At 40.1% G+C, this 16379-nt stretch overlaps 1 protein-coding gene across 5 annotated transcripts in view; it reads left to right on the forward strand.

Moving 5' to 3' along the window:
- VPS13B (vacuolar protein sorting 13 homolog B) overlaps positions 1–16379 on the forward strand; it is a 522947-nt gene that overhangs the window by 425672 nt on the left and 80896 nt on the right. For all 5 annotated transcript variants that reach the window (XM_084864486.1, XM_084864483.1, XM_084864485.1 and 2 more), the window contains 2 exons: positions 9989–10185; positions 15932–16113. In XM_084864486.1, coding sequence (XP_084720612.1) covers positions 9989–10185; positions 15932–16113 — 379 coding nt within the window. The remainder of the gene's footprint in view (positions 1–9988; positions 10186–15931; positions 16114–16379) is intronic.

Genomic DNA, 16379 nt, shown 5'->3' on the forward strand with positions numbered 1-16379 from the left:
ATTAAGGCTCTGAACAAGTAGGAAGGGAAGGCTAACACAGAGTTGAAGGCATGCCTCAGTAGGTACACAGAGCCCCCCAACAATGATCTTACTGGTTCCAAACCTTTAAGGAAATATTTATCTAATTATTAACTGGCCAATAAGTTCACTGGATATATGACAAAAAATACATGCAAACAACTACAACAAATAGCAATGACAGGAAGCTCTAGGGAAGAGAGAGAATCAGATTTCCACAGTTGCCATTATTTACTAATAATATAACAATAGTAATATAGTTAATGATATTGCTATTTTATTGTGTCACTATTTTATTACTATTTTGTTACATCACTAATATAATAAAATGTTGTATCATTTAAAATGTTGAGTTTTTGTCCAAGAAAGTATGTGACATGCAAATAAATATGATAGTCTAGCCCATGTATAGGAAAAAACAATCAATAGAAACTGTACCTAAGAAACCCAGATGTTGACCTTACTAGAAAAAGACTTTAACCACCTATTTTGATCTTTTCTTAATTTTTTTAATTTGTTGATTGATAGAGAGAGAGAGAGAGAGAGAGAGAGAGAGAGAGAGAAGGACGAAGGGGAAAGAGAGAGAGAGAGAGAGAGAGAGAGAGAGAGAGAGAGAGAGAGAAATCTATTTATTGTTATACTTATGGATGCATTCATTTGTTGATTCTTGTATGCACCTTGACTAGGGACTGAATCCACAACCTTGGCACATTGGGACAACACTCTAACCAACTGAGCTACCCAGCAGGGCTAACCACCTATTGTAAATGTGTTCAAAAAATCTAAGGAAAGCAGTGTCTAAATGATGAAAGGAAAACATGACAATAATGTCTAATTAAATGGAGAATACCAATAAAAAGATCGAAATCATTAAAAAAAGAAAAAAGAAAAATCCCAGAGTTGAAAAGTATAACTAAAATAAAAAATTTATTAAAAGAGTTCAACAGCCGATCTACACAGGCAGGAGAAAAAAAAATCAGTGAGCTTAAAGTTATATTAATTAACATTATTAGTATGAAGAAAACAGTAAGAAAAAAGAATGAAGACAAATGAATAGAGCCTCAGAAATCTGTGGAATATAACATCAAGGGAATCAATATACTAGTATTCATGATGGGAGCCCTAGAAGGAAAGAAGAGAGAGAAAGGGAAGAAAGAATATTTGAAGAAATATGGCTGCACACTTGCCAAATTTAATGAAAAACATTAGTTGACACGTCTAAGAAGCTCAATGAGCTCCAAATAGAATAAACTCAAAGATTTCCATACCAAACACAGTCAAATTTTAAAAAAATTAAAATAAAAATAAAAAAATCCTTGAATGCAACTCGAGAGAAATGACTCGTCATATGTAAGGAACACTCAATAAGATTAGCAACCGATTTCTCATCAGCAGCCATTGAGGCCAGAGGCAGAAGAGTAACATACTCAAAATGCTGAAAAGAAAAGTCTGCTAAAGAGAAAAATAATTGCCAAGTTAACTATAAATGCCTGGGATAGATGGTAAAGATCAAAATGTATTCTGCATTTAGATTTCTTCCTAAGAATTCACTTTAAAGAAAATGGAACCGGAAATTGTTAATGACACCTTTTGGGGTCTGTTTTTCTTCTCTAATCCAAAGGTAACTAGTTTAAAGAGCATAGGATTTATAGCCAAAAGGTCTGCCATGCCACTAAACTAAATGTGTAATCTTGTGTCGTTTTGAACATACTACCTAATTTCTCTAAACTGCAGTTCTCTTAACTTCTCCATCTGCAAAATCGGAAGCATTTTTTCCTCACTATGACAACATATAAGAAAAATCTTTGTAAATTGTAAGTGGCTGTTCACAAGGTTCTTTCATCTACCAAGGCTGCCATCAGTATTATTATTATTATTATTATTACTGCGACTACCAAAAACACAGGCGGTAGTAGAAAAACAGCTGCTCTTCCCCAGCTGTAATCACCTGTTGACTTGGAGACCCAAGAAGTCTGGAAATATAGTGGGAGAGTGACAGAGATGGTACCCTCTGCTGTAACCAGGCTTTAGTGACTTAGTCCTGAAGGAAACTCCAGCTTCCAACCCTACATGGTCAGTTATCTCTATTTTATCGTAGTAGAAAGGAAAGGACAATAGAGACAAACTGATAGAACACACCGCTTACTAGATCTCTTGTTATTATGCACACAAATACCGGGAAGACACTTCTGTACCCTTTGCCTGGATTGCTTAGTGGACCGAGCGGGCAGAGGGCTAATGCCCAGCTCCAGCAGCCCCGGCACAAAGAAATCAGAGCTTTTATCTGTGAGGACGCATGGGCAGTTTGCAACCCTGCTAACAGTCTTGGCAGTACTGTTAAGTAATAAAAACAAATTAAGTGCCAAAATAGTCTCTGTACCAAAAATATTTTTAAATCACCAACACACATGCAAATCTTCCCAAATTAGCCATCAAATGGAAACAAATTGTGGAATAACATTTTAAATGCAAAAATACACGTGCTCTTACCAACTGGCAGATATACAACCTAAAATATATTCATATGCAGAGACCACATATGCTTAGAGTACAGTTTATTATGTATGGCTGGCTAATTTTTTAGGTCCTGTCAAATAATGCATAGGAAAACAAAATGTAATAAAAATATATATAATCTTGACAGTCATTTGAAATGTACCATGTGTTACATGTGGAATGTTTTCCAGGGAAGCCAATTTACTTCTTCCCACTTCTCATGACTCAGTACTAGATATTCAGGCTTTCTAAACTATTTTTTTGGCAACCAGACTTTCTTGGAATAGCCATCTTTCCTTCAAGTTATTCTGTGCCAGCATTAATAATAAATCCTCAGCTATAGATATGTAACTAAAGATCATTCACATCATCTCCTTCAAACCTAAAAGCACATAATAAAGTTATTTTAAATAGATGACACAAAATAGAGCCCAGAATTATTCCTTGAGAATAATTAATTGCTACCACATGAAGCACAATATGACCACACTAGATTTTTTAGTTTAATTATGTTACTACTAACCTAGAGATTAGCTGAGAAATGTCAGCTTCTAGCTGGGAAAGGGAGATTTGTGAGCTAATGGAAAGTTTGTTAAAAAGTGGGTGTGATTACAAAATAATTTGAAAAGAGTGTAGTGTTCAGTATATAAAACAAAACCTTTTCAAAAGGAGCTAAAATGGTTATTTTTACAGCCCCTATCTGCATTGATTAATTTAAGAACCAATTTGCATGTACCATGAATCAGGCTCTACTCTGAGTTTTTTGGAGAAATACCTGGAGTTCTTTAAGAATAGTTGCCAGAGAACCCGGAATGCAAGCCCGGCTACCGGAAGGAGCAGTACGCTACTTTTAGAATCACAGCATTGCTCCTACACCTCCTAAATCGGAACTCAGTTCCAACTCAGTTCCCAGTCGTCACTCAATGATAAGACTGATCGATCCTCTCTTGTCTAGATACTGATTCATATCCTACAGTCCTTTTATCAACCTCCTTCCTCTTCCACCTCCCAAAATTCTTCCACCGAGCCCTCTGAACACCTGCTCTGTGATTAGTGAACTCAACTTCTAGTAAACCTCAACCTCTTCAAGCATTTCCCTACCCCTTTAGCTTAAAGGAAGTCCTGCTGTCCCCTGGGGCTCTCTGCACCATTGTGACCCTCTGAAGTGGAGGCTGTTGATTCTCTGGGAACCCAGGGTCAGAAGATGAATGTTCTTGCTCACCAATGCAGCTTGCCTTTATTCTTCTACCATACTGTAAAATTCTTCTGCTGCTTCTGGACTCACTGCACCTAATTATGTCATCCTCACCCCTTGTGCTGCACCTCCTAACTTTTTTTTTTTTTTTTTTTTATCATTTTCCTTCTCAGATGTCTTGGCCCCAGGGCTTACAGCCTGTTTCTCCACCGCCATCAGCATCCAGGCCAATGACCCAGCCAAACGCCAGCTTGATCTCCTCATCCTAGTGCTTTTCTCCTAACTCCATCTGTCTACCCTCTCCCACACACAGCCCTGGACCTTGACATCATCCAGAAGTCCTTTGCCTCCAGAATCGTCCATTCCAGCATTCTAATCTCCCTCGCAGTCTCTCAGTCTCTCCATCCTGCTCACTTAACAAGCGCTACTGTAGTCATCTAGTAAACCGTACATAAACCTATAGTTCTCTGACTTCTGCCTGTTCCTCATCTTATTCTGTCTTCACATTTAACTAGTTTATGTTCTTAATTCATCATTTAAAGCGCCCTCTTGCAAATAAATACCCTACACTTTGATGCTGTCTGTCCTTCCATTTCCTGCAAAAGGTAAAGGCTGGCCGAAACCGGTTTGGCTCAGTGGATAGAATGTCGGTCTGCAGACTGAAAGGTCCCAGGTTCGATTCCAGTCAAGGGCATGTACATTGGTTGTGGGCACATCCCCAGTGGGGGTGTGTGCAGGAGGCAGCTGATCGATATTTCTCTCTCATTGATATTTCTAGTTCTCTATCCCTCTCTCCCTTCCTCTCTGTAAAAAAATCAATAAAATATATACTTTTTAAAAAAGGTAAAGGCTGGAAAACCTTGTAACTTTGTCACACAGGTAACTCCCTCCCACTCTCTGAACAACCAACTCTGTACTCAAGATTTCTTCTTGGATCGCTCATGGGGGCCTCCAATCCAGTTTGTCTAAAAATGAACTCACAGTCGCCCCTCCTCTCCACAACACAAGTGATTCCTACCTCTCCCTAAATGGCATCAGTATCCACACAGCGGTTTGAGCCAAAAACCTGGGAATCATTCTTGACACCTCCCTCTTTTCATGTATAATCAGTCACCAAATTTTTATGTCCCAGGAATCTCCCACATACCACTCCACTGCCACCCGCCATATGCTAAGCTGCTACGGTTCTAGCTTGCACCTTTTTAATCCTAGCAGTAATCTCTACACAGTATCCAAAGGTTTTAAAAACTTAAATTTGATTGCATTAGCTTTTTTGCTTCAAACTCTTCTAAGATAACCCTTTGATTTTATTAAGATAAGGCCCCAAGTCCTCAATGTGGCCTGAAAATATTACGATTTTTTCTTTGCTGCATTTCACAGATGAGGCTCAGAGTCATTAAATAAGGTCTTAGAACAGTGATTCAAGAGGCAGGGCAGGGTTTTATGCAACCAAGTTTGTTTGTTTGTTTGTTTGTTTGTTTGTTTGTTTTTGTGGAGGGGAGTTGAGGAATGTGGGTGACACCTTTATTGCTTTGGGGTGGGGAGATGCTCTGGAAGCTCTCGGTGGGGTGGAACTGCAACAAGATTTTTTATGATGGAGGAATAGGAAAATACAAAAGTTATATCCATACGATTTATAAATGTATGGCTCACTATATATTTAAATGGACAGTTGACTACAGTTCCCTTTAAAATACTAATTATATTCGGTGTGATTACTTTTCTTATGAAGTTTTGAAGATAAATATACTCTTATAATGGGAAAAGAGTTAATAGGTGACTTTTGCTATGCACTTACAGGCATAATTTAAATTTTTTTTTCAACAGAAGTTTCATTGGGAGCGCATTTATTAATAACCCTTTATTAACCAAGGAAAATGGGGTGTATAAAGGAAAATCCTGACAAACACATAACTGGCATATTTGGGGATGTATTTCTTTAGTAGTTATTTTGAATTTTCAGAGTAGCCTGGAATGTTCCAATTGAAGTATGTAACCACAGAGCCAGCCTCACACATAGTTGCGAACTAAATAAAGTTTTTTTTATTTGGTTTACTTCCAAGTTTCCCTTTTTTATTTATCTCAGTTCCTTTCCTCTAAGCCCACGTTGGTTCAGTCCTCTGTAATTGCCATGAAACTGCCAATGGCTGCCCACAATAGCTCCAGCCTGGATTCCCTTAAGTATGGACCTATTCCAACCCACGCCCTGTACACCAGAACTCATGGGGGCTTTTTCCTTAAAGCCCCACTCTGCTTCCCCATGTGACAGCTAATTCTCATAAGCTATTATTTATTAATTTTCATGGAAAACGTCTGGAGACATTACCAGAAACAAAGTATTTTTTTTCACCCTTTTCTGTGGAACCTCTCTACCACAATGATGATTTTTAACTTTACATTCTATTATTTGTATTTTAAAATAGGCGGATTAAATATGCTTTTCCTAAACTCATTTGTCCTCTTCCATTGAAACTTTTGTATTCTTATACATATGTCTTACACCACTACCCACATCTTAGCACCTTTGGTTGTGAGTGTCTCAAGCCAGAGGGCTGACTTACTGGTAGTCACTGGCAGTCCAGAGAGGAATTAAGCAATAAGATATTCCTTTGTGTCTCAAGTCCTAGCCAACATGAAGGGACACGGGGTAATAGCTGTGCAGCAGAAAACTGTTCAACTATGATTATAATATTTCTGAACACCCGGGTTCAGGGTTTACTATTTTCTTCCAAATCCAACCCATTGTAAAGAAACCTAACAACCAGTACTCGTAATTATCACTGCCTAATCTGATGATAGCACCCAGGCTTCAGAAGTGTTCTTTCAGCATGAGAAGAATAAGTAACTTTCAAAGTAACATTTCTTAAGCTTTTAGGATGTGCTACTAAATGAGATGCTTTGTCTCATTTAATCTTCATAATAGCTCATGACAGTAGCTCTGTTATTTTCCCCTTTTTAGAGGTATAGGAACTAATGTTAAAAAATTTACCTGCCCGAGAATGCATAGCTAATGGAACTAGGATTTGAATCTCATTAGGTCTGACTTCAGTGCTCATGCTTTACTCTTCTATACTTCTTTGTGGTGACATTTTAATGTGTCAGAGATGGGCCAAATCACCCAGGATGTGATTCGCTCAGTCATTCATTCACGAATTATTTATTTATTCATTCAACAACTTTTTTTGAACATTCACTGCATACACTTTTCCAGGTGCTGTGGAAATCCATAGCTCAGCCAAAAAAGAAATCATTCCCTCAAGGAATGTGTCTCCCAGGGACGATGTTAGATATAGAAATAACTGTAACATGAAGTACACAGTAATAAGAGCTATGAAGCAGATCCCATTTTTAAAAAACCATTGGAGTTCAGAAAAATAAAAAAGAGGTGAAAACACTAAAAGAAGGTGGTATTTCATTTGAACCTTGGTAGATGGGAAGGATTTAAATGTGAGACAACAAGGTACTAGAGAGTTTATGGTATTTCAGGCATAGAGAGGATATAGGAACAAAGACCCAGAGGGGAAAGTTAGGAAAAGGATGTCATGGAAAGCAAGAAAAGAATTTCAAGCAATCGTAGCTGGAAGTAGAATGCTCTGAATGTGTTACTTATCACTGAGCAGAACATATGCCTGTTCATCACAGCCTCTGATGCATACATTCTCCTTTCTCCCACCTGACACCTCTGCACACATGAATGCTCAAGTTCCTTTAAAGGGAAGAAACTTCCTTATAATCTTTCTTTGGTGGAGGTAATATGTATCCCCTTTAAAGAATTAAGAATCACTATTAAGGAAAGAAAGGTTAAGGAGAAATCTGTTCTTTCAGGAAGCGTTTATTAAGATCCTATTAGTCCCCAGAACTGTTAGATGCTGAGCATTTTTAAAAATAATGTGCCACTTTTGCCTTAGGGGTATCAGAGTCCACTAAAGTAGACAAGCATGTAAATCAGGAATTTCAAAGAGTAATGAATTCTGTGGTTGAGGAGTGTATTAGATATAGAAGTCGTATAGAGAGGCAGTAATCAGTTCTGAGGACAGTAACTAAGGAGTAAATACTTCCAAGAGAGGACACATCTGAGCCTGGGCCTTTTTTTTTTTTTTTAAGACAAATGGGATCCACGTGTTCTATTTAAAACTTATTTTTTAATGTAATATATTTTGGATGTCTTTTTTGTTAGTATATATAGATATTCTTGATTCATGTTAGTGGATGTAATCCATGTTATATGTAGAGTAACTACATGTTATATGTAGAGTAACTTCAAGATGATATATACTTAATAGATGTACATGCTATAATTAATTCTCTATTTATGGATATTTGAATTGTTTCCAATACTTCCTAATACACACAGTACTGTTCAAGACAATACACACGCAAACACACACAATTGCATTGGAATCTGTGAAACAAATTCTTAGATGTATATTTCCAAGTATTTAATAGATATTGCCAAATTACTCCCAAAAATATTGTTTAGAAATACTTTTTTAATAAAAAATGTTAATGTTGACATTATTGCAGGTGTCTCTCTTTTTTCCCCTTTTGCCCACCTCCACCCTCCTCCCTCCCTCTTCCCCCCCTCCCCCCCCCCCCCCCCCGGCCCTCTTTGCTCTCACCTCTACAGAAATCTTTCAAAACTGCCAAATTAATGAATAAACATATTACATCATTGCTTTATTTTGAACTTCTTAAGTATTAGTGAAGTTGAGTATCTTTGCATGTGTCAGGCTGGTTATATTTTTGGTAAACTAGTTGCTGTCAGTGTCTGGGATTTTACCTGTGCAGGCTAATACATTTGCCGTCAGTGGTTTCACGGATGCCTCAGAAACAAAGAACATGGTTGCTTGCCAACAGCATGAACAGCATGTCTGCATTGGTTTCTCTGCCGCCAAGTCCAAATGGGGCAAAAGCAGAAGGGCATGGGGGGGGGGGGGAGGTGTTATGCGTGGAGTCCATACGTGACTCAGCTGAGGAGCAAGGAGCTTGTCACCACCTCTTCCAGAGCACATCTGCTCTTGGTCCTAGAGAGAGACTACCTCATCCCTCCAGGTCGTTCTCTGCAAACACAGCCTGCGAAATGGTCCCAGGTAACAGTTTTCAGGGCCCTTCATCCTTTGTGTAATTAGTAAGAATATGCAGAGACGTTTAAGTCCCATGGCTAATTGCCTCTTCCAACAACTGCCATTGTTATTTTTCTGTGTGCTCACTTATCATCTTACTGATTTATAAGAGCTCTCTGCTATTCCAACAATTATCCCTAGGTCTATCACTAACTATACTTCTACTTTGTGTTTTTAATTTTACTTCATTGATTGTGGGGTTTTTACAACCATGAGTTCCAAGCTATGCATGAAAAAAGGATGCCCTATTATGATAAAAAAAAAAAAAAATCAGCTGATTTTTAAATTTTAATCTTTCAGTTTTTAGCCTTTAACATTTTGATCCTTTTGAAATTTACTTTAATACAAGAAGGATGTATGGCTAGCCAGTTCTTACAACCTCTTTCCCCTACTTGTTTGTGATTACATCTTTATTACGTACTAAAATGTATTGGTGCTTACATCTTATACTATTTTTATTCTATTCCTTTAATCTATTTGGATGTTTCTACTCCAATGTTATCTTTTAATTACTCTCGCTTTATAATGCACCTAACACCTGATAGAATTTGTTCCCCATCGTTTCTCTTCCACCTAAAAACTTTCTTGGCTCTTTTCACATGTGTTTCTTTTTTCCATCCAAAATGTTTTATTGGGATGATTCTCCACTCACCCTGATTCAGGTGCTTTTAATGCAGCTTCCTTCTGAAGGAGCACCCTCTGCAAGCCTTACTTTTCCTCCTGTCAGCTGATGGAGGACGTGGAGCAGCCCACACGCAAAATTACCGTTTGTGCAGGGCCAGTGACGGTGGTGATGTCACAGCATCCTGGGCCTTTCACGTACAGGAAGAAGGAGCTGGGGCTCTGCCCCTAGCGCTTCTCACTTTCCTCTTCTCCTCTTCTGGAGAGGGATGGAGAAGTCCTTGCGAGAGGCATGTTGTCTTGGGGAAGGCATCACCACCGGAAAAGCTCACTTACTCTTGAATGGGTCTTTTAAAATAAAATAGGTAAACAACACGAGTATAAGTATTCATTATAAAGAAATTATGAACTACTTAATCCTTTTTAAAAGTCTTATTAATGCTGTAACTTCTTTGAAGGTTTAATTTGCACTTTAACAAATATAGCAGCATAGTTCCTATTTGCACCCTCTGAAACCTTTCTTCTTTCCATATAGATTCCTTGCAGTTTGGAATACTGGGATGAACTCCAGAAGGTTTTTGTTGCATTTCGAGAATTTAGTCTGTCTGAAAGCAAAGTTTGTGAACTGCAGTTGCCAGATGTCAATCTTGTGAATGACCAGAAGACACTGGTATCCTCGGATCTCTGGAGAATTGTCTTGAACAGCAGTCAAAACGGAGCTGATGACCAAAGGTAACTCAGTGGAAATGGAATAGAGGCATTCGCTGGGAGGCCAGCATTGTCATCCTATCTGGTGACCCCTCACTTAGCTCTGTCTCAGCAGCTAGCAGCTGTATCTGCCTCAACTGCCGATGAGCCAGGAAGCAGAGAGAGCTGGTGCTTCAAATCCATTTGCTAAAACTCCCGTTTTGCTCATACTAAGCCTTGACTCAGAACCTCTTCCTTAAATATAAAAAAGGCAAAAAGCTACCAAAGTAATACAGTCATCCTGAACCAAAAAATATGTGGAGGGAAAGCCATATATACTTCACAATTTGTATAATGATAACCTTAGGAAATTGGAGGGTGAGGGGAATGGATAAATACATTGAATTGTTTCCTTCTAAAAAAGATAACTCTTGGAAGTAGTTCCTTCTTAGGTGGTTTTTAGAATAATTTTAAAAGACAAACCTCCAGACATTAGAAAAACTTGTCTGACCAAAATAATATACCCAAAGGATTTCTAATGGCCAAACTTGTATTCAGCTCTGGATTCGGTTTGGTCATATCCATCTCTAGAGCTATAGAGGTATTCTGACCCATGTCCAGCTTCCTGTCCCACACTTCCTACAGGATACCTGGTTACTGTCTAAAAGGGCCCGGACTGTCCCCATTTCCAGTGTTGGCCACTAACGGAAAGTATAGAAAAGGTAACCTGACATTTGATGAATGTCAACATTTGATTATGAAAGAATTTTCTCTTCATGCTCCCATGAAAGGAGTAACGTATCACAAAGGAGCATTCCTTTGCCCATGTGATGTTCTGTGGACAGTGGCCTGTGACACCCCCCCTTCCCCGCTGCCCATTGTTTCCAGTGCCCTGCCTTCCAGTTCTCCTGATGGAAGAATCTTACTCTATTTATATAATCCCTCCTTTTTTTTTTTTTTTCCCTCAAACAGCATCTGACACTAAAAGAAAAGGAATCCACCATTCAAACACTCTGAAAATCAACTGTTTTTTCAGTTACCTTTATTTTTGCCATTATTGTATGCCTTTGCAAGCTCATAATCATAGTACACCATTTGGTACTCTGATTTTTACTTTATATTTTATAGACTTTGAATGCTTTCTCTCTTTTTTATTAATAACAATATATATTCAATGAAGACCATTTGGAAAGTATGAAACTATCCCATGCATAATTATATCACAGTGAAATAATCTGTTAGCATTTTAGTCTGTTAATTGATGACTTTGTATGTTTAATAATAATAATATGTTTTATACTTTATATCTACTTCTAGGTCATTTGGGCTCTTCAACAATAATTACCTTTTTCATAGTGTACCCAGTAATTTATGATTAGTGAAAATGTATCAGAGGAGTTGGGTCTTGATTTTACCTATATGTAATGCAGCAATGAAAAGAACACCCATCCTGTGAGAATTAACAGATGGATGGAAAGAATGCCTAATCTAAGTATAGGTTACCTAGTTAGAAATGAGAAAACCTCAGAAAATAGAACTATGTGTAATAAAACTTACTGTCAGGTTAGAAATCATTTCTTGATTCTAATTATGAAAGAATGCATTTTCATTATTGAAAGAAGCATTTTAGACAAGGTTAATTCCTCCGAATCTGAAACATCCATAAGAATCACTTTTGTGGTAAGCTTAGCACTACAGAAATGTGGAACCTTTGGGATTGGAAATTTATGCAGACAATCAAATTCAGGCAATTTTTCACCAAGCTCCTGACATTGTAAGCACAGATCTTTTGCCCTCACCTGGGATTTTTCAACTTACCTAATATTTCACAATTGATCTTGCTTTAAATTGTTTGGGATTAACTATTTTTCAGGTAGAAAGTGATATTAATGAAATTTAAATTTCAAAAATTGGGTTAAAAGCCCCCATAATAAAACACCAATAAGACATTTTTCAGAATGGACAGTAAATTCACCCGATTTCTAAAAAGAAAACATCGGTGCTTTGATGAATGTCAATATTTGATTATGAAAGAAACTGCTACAGTTAGCTCCAGTATGTCTTGTACTAGAAATCTAGAACTGGACAAAAATTTGACACTTTTATAATAAGAGATGGTCTTATAAGTAATATTTTCTTTGGTTTGAGAAGGATATTCATTAGACTGTACATTACTGAAGAAAAAAAGTTTGTACAAAATAACTCCCATGTCCATGGTTATCATGAAGTTGTGGTACAGCATCACTGTACCTGTGCAGTAGAAGCACTGCTTAATAGGGAATTTCACATTGGAGGCCTACCTCCAAGGCCTGACTCCCTTCCCAGCTAGCTCTTTGGCCTTGAGAACCTGATTTCTAAGCTAAAGCCTTAAGGGATGAATAGGATGTAACTAGGGAGCTAGTCTTCAGCAAAGAACTGGAGACAAAATATTCACTCTCTTATACCTGGTCTGTTTATCCCATGCAGGTGTATAATCTTTAATTAATCACTGTATATGCAATAATTACATGCCACTATTTTAACTAATGGTTTGCTTGATCATATGAAAATGAATGATGAGTAATGATTATGGTGGGGTTTTTGAGTTAGCATTGGAAGTGGAGTTAACGTCAAGCTTAGGTTCCACAATAGCCTTTGCCTTGAAGAGACTTCTCTTTGCTTGTGCACTGGACTGGAAGCAAGAGATACGACCTTTAAGCCCTGATCAGATATCCATTTCAGCCATTAGTTTTTAGTCTCATCACCTATGTATTCACCCACACCCATTGCTGAAGCCTAAATAAACCCCCTTTTCAATTAGGACCCGACAGGAAACAGAAGGCATACTCTGACTTGGTGATTGAGGAGAGTTTAATGAAGACTATTTACTAAAGTCGCACTCTAAGTTCTGGGCTGATTTTGCCAACTCAGTCTCTGTGGCATGGTGCTTATCTCGGAACCCCGGGCCATCTCTCTGCCCATCTCTATCTCCGTCGCTCTGTCGTCTCTTTACAGAGCAGTTCTTTCCCTGAGGACCCATCTGTAAGCCACAGGTTGCAGCCCATTAGTGGGTGATGAAATCAGTTGCAGTTGGGATTTTTTTAATAAAAGAGAAAGAATCAGAGTAAAAAGGACGAATGTTATATAACTGCACTTAAACGAGATACCAAGAATAGTCCATTTTATAGACAAAATAGGATAGTGGTTGCCAAGGAACGAGGGAGAGGGGATGGGGAATTATTGTTTAATGGGTATAGGGTTTCATTTGGGGAATTCTGGAGATGGATGGTGGTGACAGTTGCACAACAGTGTGAATGTACTTAATGCCACAGAGCTGTACAGTTTTAAGTGGCTAAAATAGTAATTTTATGTTATGTGTATCTTACCACAATTTTTAAAATATCAGTGTCATATTTTCAGTAAACCTCCCACCCCCTCCGTTTTAATGTGTACCAGGCTACAACAAAAGCGCATTTCTTACTTTAAGTTAGAGGTGAAACATTTTTAAAAAGAACAGCGCTCTCCCGGCCTGGGCAGAGCGGTGTCCCTGCAGGGGGAGGAGAGTTTTTAGCTCAGAGGTCCCCAACCCTGCGGACCTCAGGGAGGGCAATGTCAGTGTGCGTGAGATCCCGCTTGGGAACTAAAGGTAAACACCAGCGGTTCCTATTAAACTGAATAACCAGCGCGGGACCCTGTTGGCCAGCCAGAAAAGGGGAGGGTTCTATTATGAAGTGCTAGACTTTATGCTCCCAGGAGACACTGGGCAACGAGATGGGAGGAAGTTCAGCTTTAGGAAACTGGGGAGCGTGATGGCCAGCTCCCGCGGAAGCAGGATGCGGGCATTCCCTGTCCCTGTGGCCTCCGGAAGAAGCCGTAGTTGCCCTGGTGGAAAGGAAAGCAGCTGCACCCAATGAGATGACTTGATTGTGCTGCTAGGATGGCAAGCCGTGCAGGTGAAGGCTGTTACCCACGCCTTGTAATCCAGGCAAAACCGCAAGGCGGTCTCCGGGCAGGCGGAGCCCGCCGGGCTGGCGTCGGGCGGAGGCGGCACTGCACACGCCTGGGAGGGTCTGCGGAGCAGAGCCCGGCGAAGCCCCTCACGGAAAGCTAGCAGACCTTTGGCAGAATGTCCGGTGTCTGCAGCTCCCTCAGCTCTCCAGCCTCTGAAGGTAGGAAGTGCAGGAGGTTATTAGCTAATGGAGGATGGCATCTAGCTCTCTGACGATCAGTTTCTGGGCAGTCTCTAAGATCCAAACACACGGAACCCAATGGCTTCCGGGCCCACAACTGGATTGTTTGAGGGAAGGCACAGTTCCACCAGGTGTGGGCGCTCTGTGGTCCCTCCTCAGCGACTCCAGTGGGAGCTGTTGTGGGTTCCTGTAAGTCCGTGGTCGGCAAACTGCGGCTCGGAAGCCACATGCGGCTCTTTGGCCCCTTGAGTGTGGCTCTTCCACAAAATACCAAGGCCTGGGCGAGTCTATTTTGAAGAAGTGGCGTTAGAAGAAGTTTAAGTTTAAAAAAATTGGCTCTAAAAAGAAATTTCAATCGTTGTGCTGTTGATATTTGGCTTTGTTGACTAATGAGTTTGCCAACCAGCTTTCCTCCTCACCGGCTTTCCTCCTCACCAGCTTTTCCTCACCAGCTTCTCCTCACCAGCTTCTCCTCCTCACCAGCTTTGCCACAGCCTCTCTCAGTACTCAGCGGAAGACCCGCACTCCGAGCATCCACATGGTTCACCCCACACCATCCCGAGTTCCTTGTTTCCACTCTGGCAGCTCCTCTGATTTTCCTATCCGTGGGTGGTGGCCCTGTTGTATAATGTTTCTAAATGTCCACATATTTTACATCACCAGTTAGACTGTGAGTTCTTGGAAAACCAAGGATTTATTTCTTCAGTTTTTCCTGTCAACGTTCTCCCTAGGATACTGTAAATCACAGTGTTACTTCGCGAGGCTCCTCATGGATTTGGGAGCCAAACTGCAGATATGGTAGCCAATACTACCATAACTGCAGAGCAGATTTTAGCTTTGGGAAGAAGGGCGAGGAAGACCGTGAGGGGCACGTAGGCAGCATCACTTCAGCATGCACAGTGGCCGGGCCGCACCTTGCCCCTCACAGTTCCTATCCCTCAAGCTTCTGCTGGCTCTGAGATGAGGCAGCAGACAGCATGGCCCCTGCACACCAGCAGCCACCACCACAAACCTCTCCCCTCCCGCCGATGCCCTCACTATTCCTGCTAGTCAGAGTTACTGTATGAAATGGTGTGAAGAGGATGGGCAAGTGAAGAGAGGGCCGTACAGGGTAATGGTCCACGGGACCTGAGTTCTTCTGATCATGGTCAGGACTATTCAGTGGGTGTTCAGTAAACAGTCCTGAACTAGTTCACATGGGAACATGGATGTGGACAATCTGCACAAGTGAAACATTTATTTGACACAAAGTATTGGGTGTTTTGAACAGCGGAGTCATGCTCTGAGTTGTGTTGATCTTAAACTAATGTGAGAGCAAATTGTCCATACGTTACATGAGATGTGGATAGAAAAAAACAAATTGGGTTGCAGGGAGGTCAGCATGGTCTGGGGTTTGAGGAACAGCTTTGAAATTTTTCTGCTAGTAGCTCATAGGGACTAATCACAGGGCCTGGATGTTTAAAAACAACTAATTTATGTGAGTAAATACAAAAGATTTGATAACATTGACTCTATAGGATTATGGGTGCTAGCTTTAAAAACCCTATCGAAAGACATCTCACTTGGATGATATTGGGATGATATTTAGGTTATTGAACTTCTTTTTTCTCTTCTTTCGCTAGCTCTGCAAGTGAGTCTGGTTCTCAGAGCACTTGCGACCAGCTTGTAACACCAACGGCCCTGGCTGCCTGCACTCGCGTGGACTCCTGCTTCACCCCGTGGTTTGTCCCCTCTCTCTGCATCTCCCTCCAGTTTGCTCACCTGGAGTTCCATCTTTGTCATCACTTGGATCAACTAGGCACAGGTACTCTTCATTTTAGCATCAGCGTAACAACCACTTAATATTCATTGCTTTGTCTTCTGGGTTCTCCAGACACAATTCATCTGTTTTTATGCAGATACTTTCTTTTGAGGAGGTAAAAGTTTTGGGGGGATTTCCATTCTGTGCACTAGAGTGTTAGTGATGTTTCAAAGTGCCGTGATGGCTAAACACTTCCCCACCCAAAGGTCCTCTCTGCCGACCACCACCCACACGCTGGTGGAAAGTCTTAGAAGCAGCATCATGCCCCC

The sequence above is a fragment of the Pipistrellus hanaki genome (assembly GCF_964339955.1).
Source record: "Pipistrellus hanaki genome assembly, chromosome: 17".
Classification (NCBI taxonomy): domain Eukaryota; kingdom Metazoa; phylum Chordata; class Mammalia; order Chiroptera; family Vespertilionidae; genus Pipistrellus; species Pipistrellus hanaki.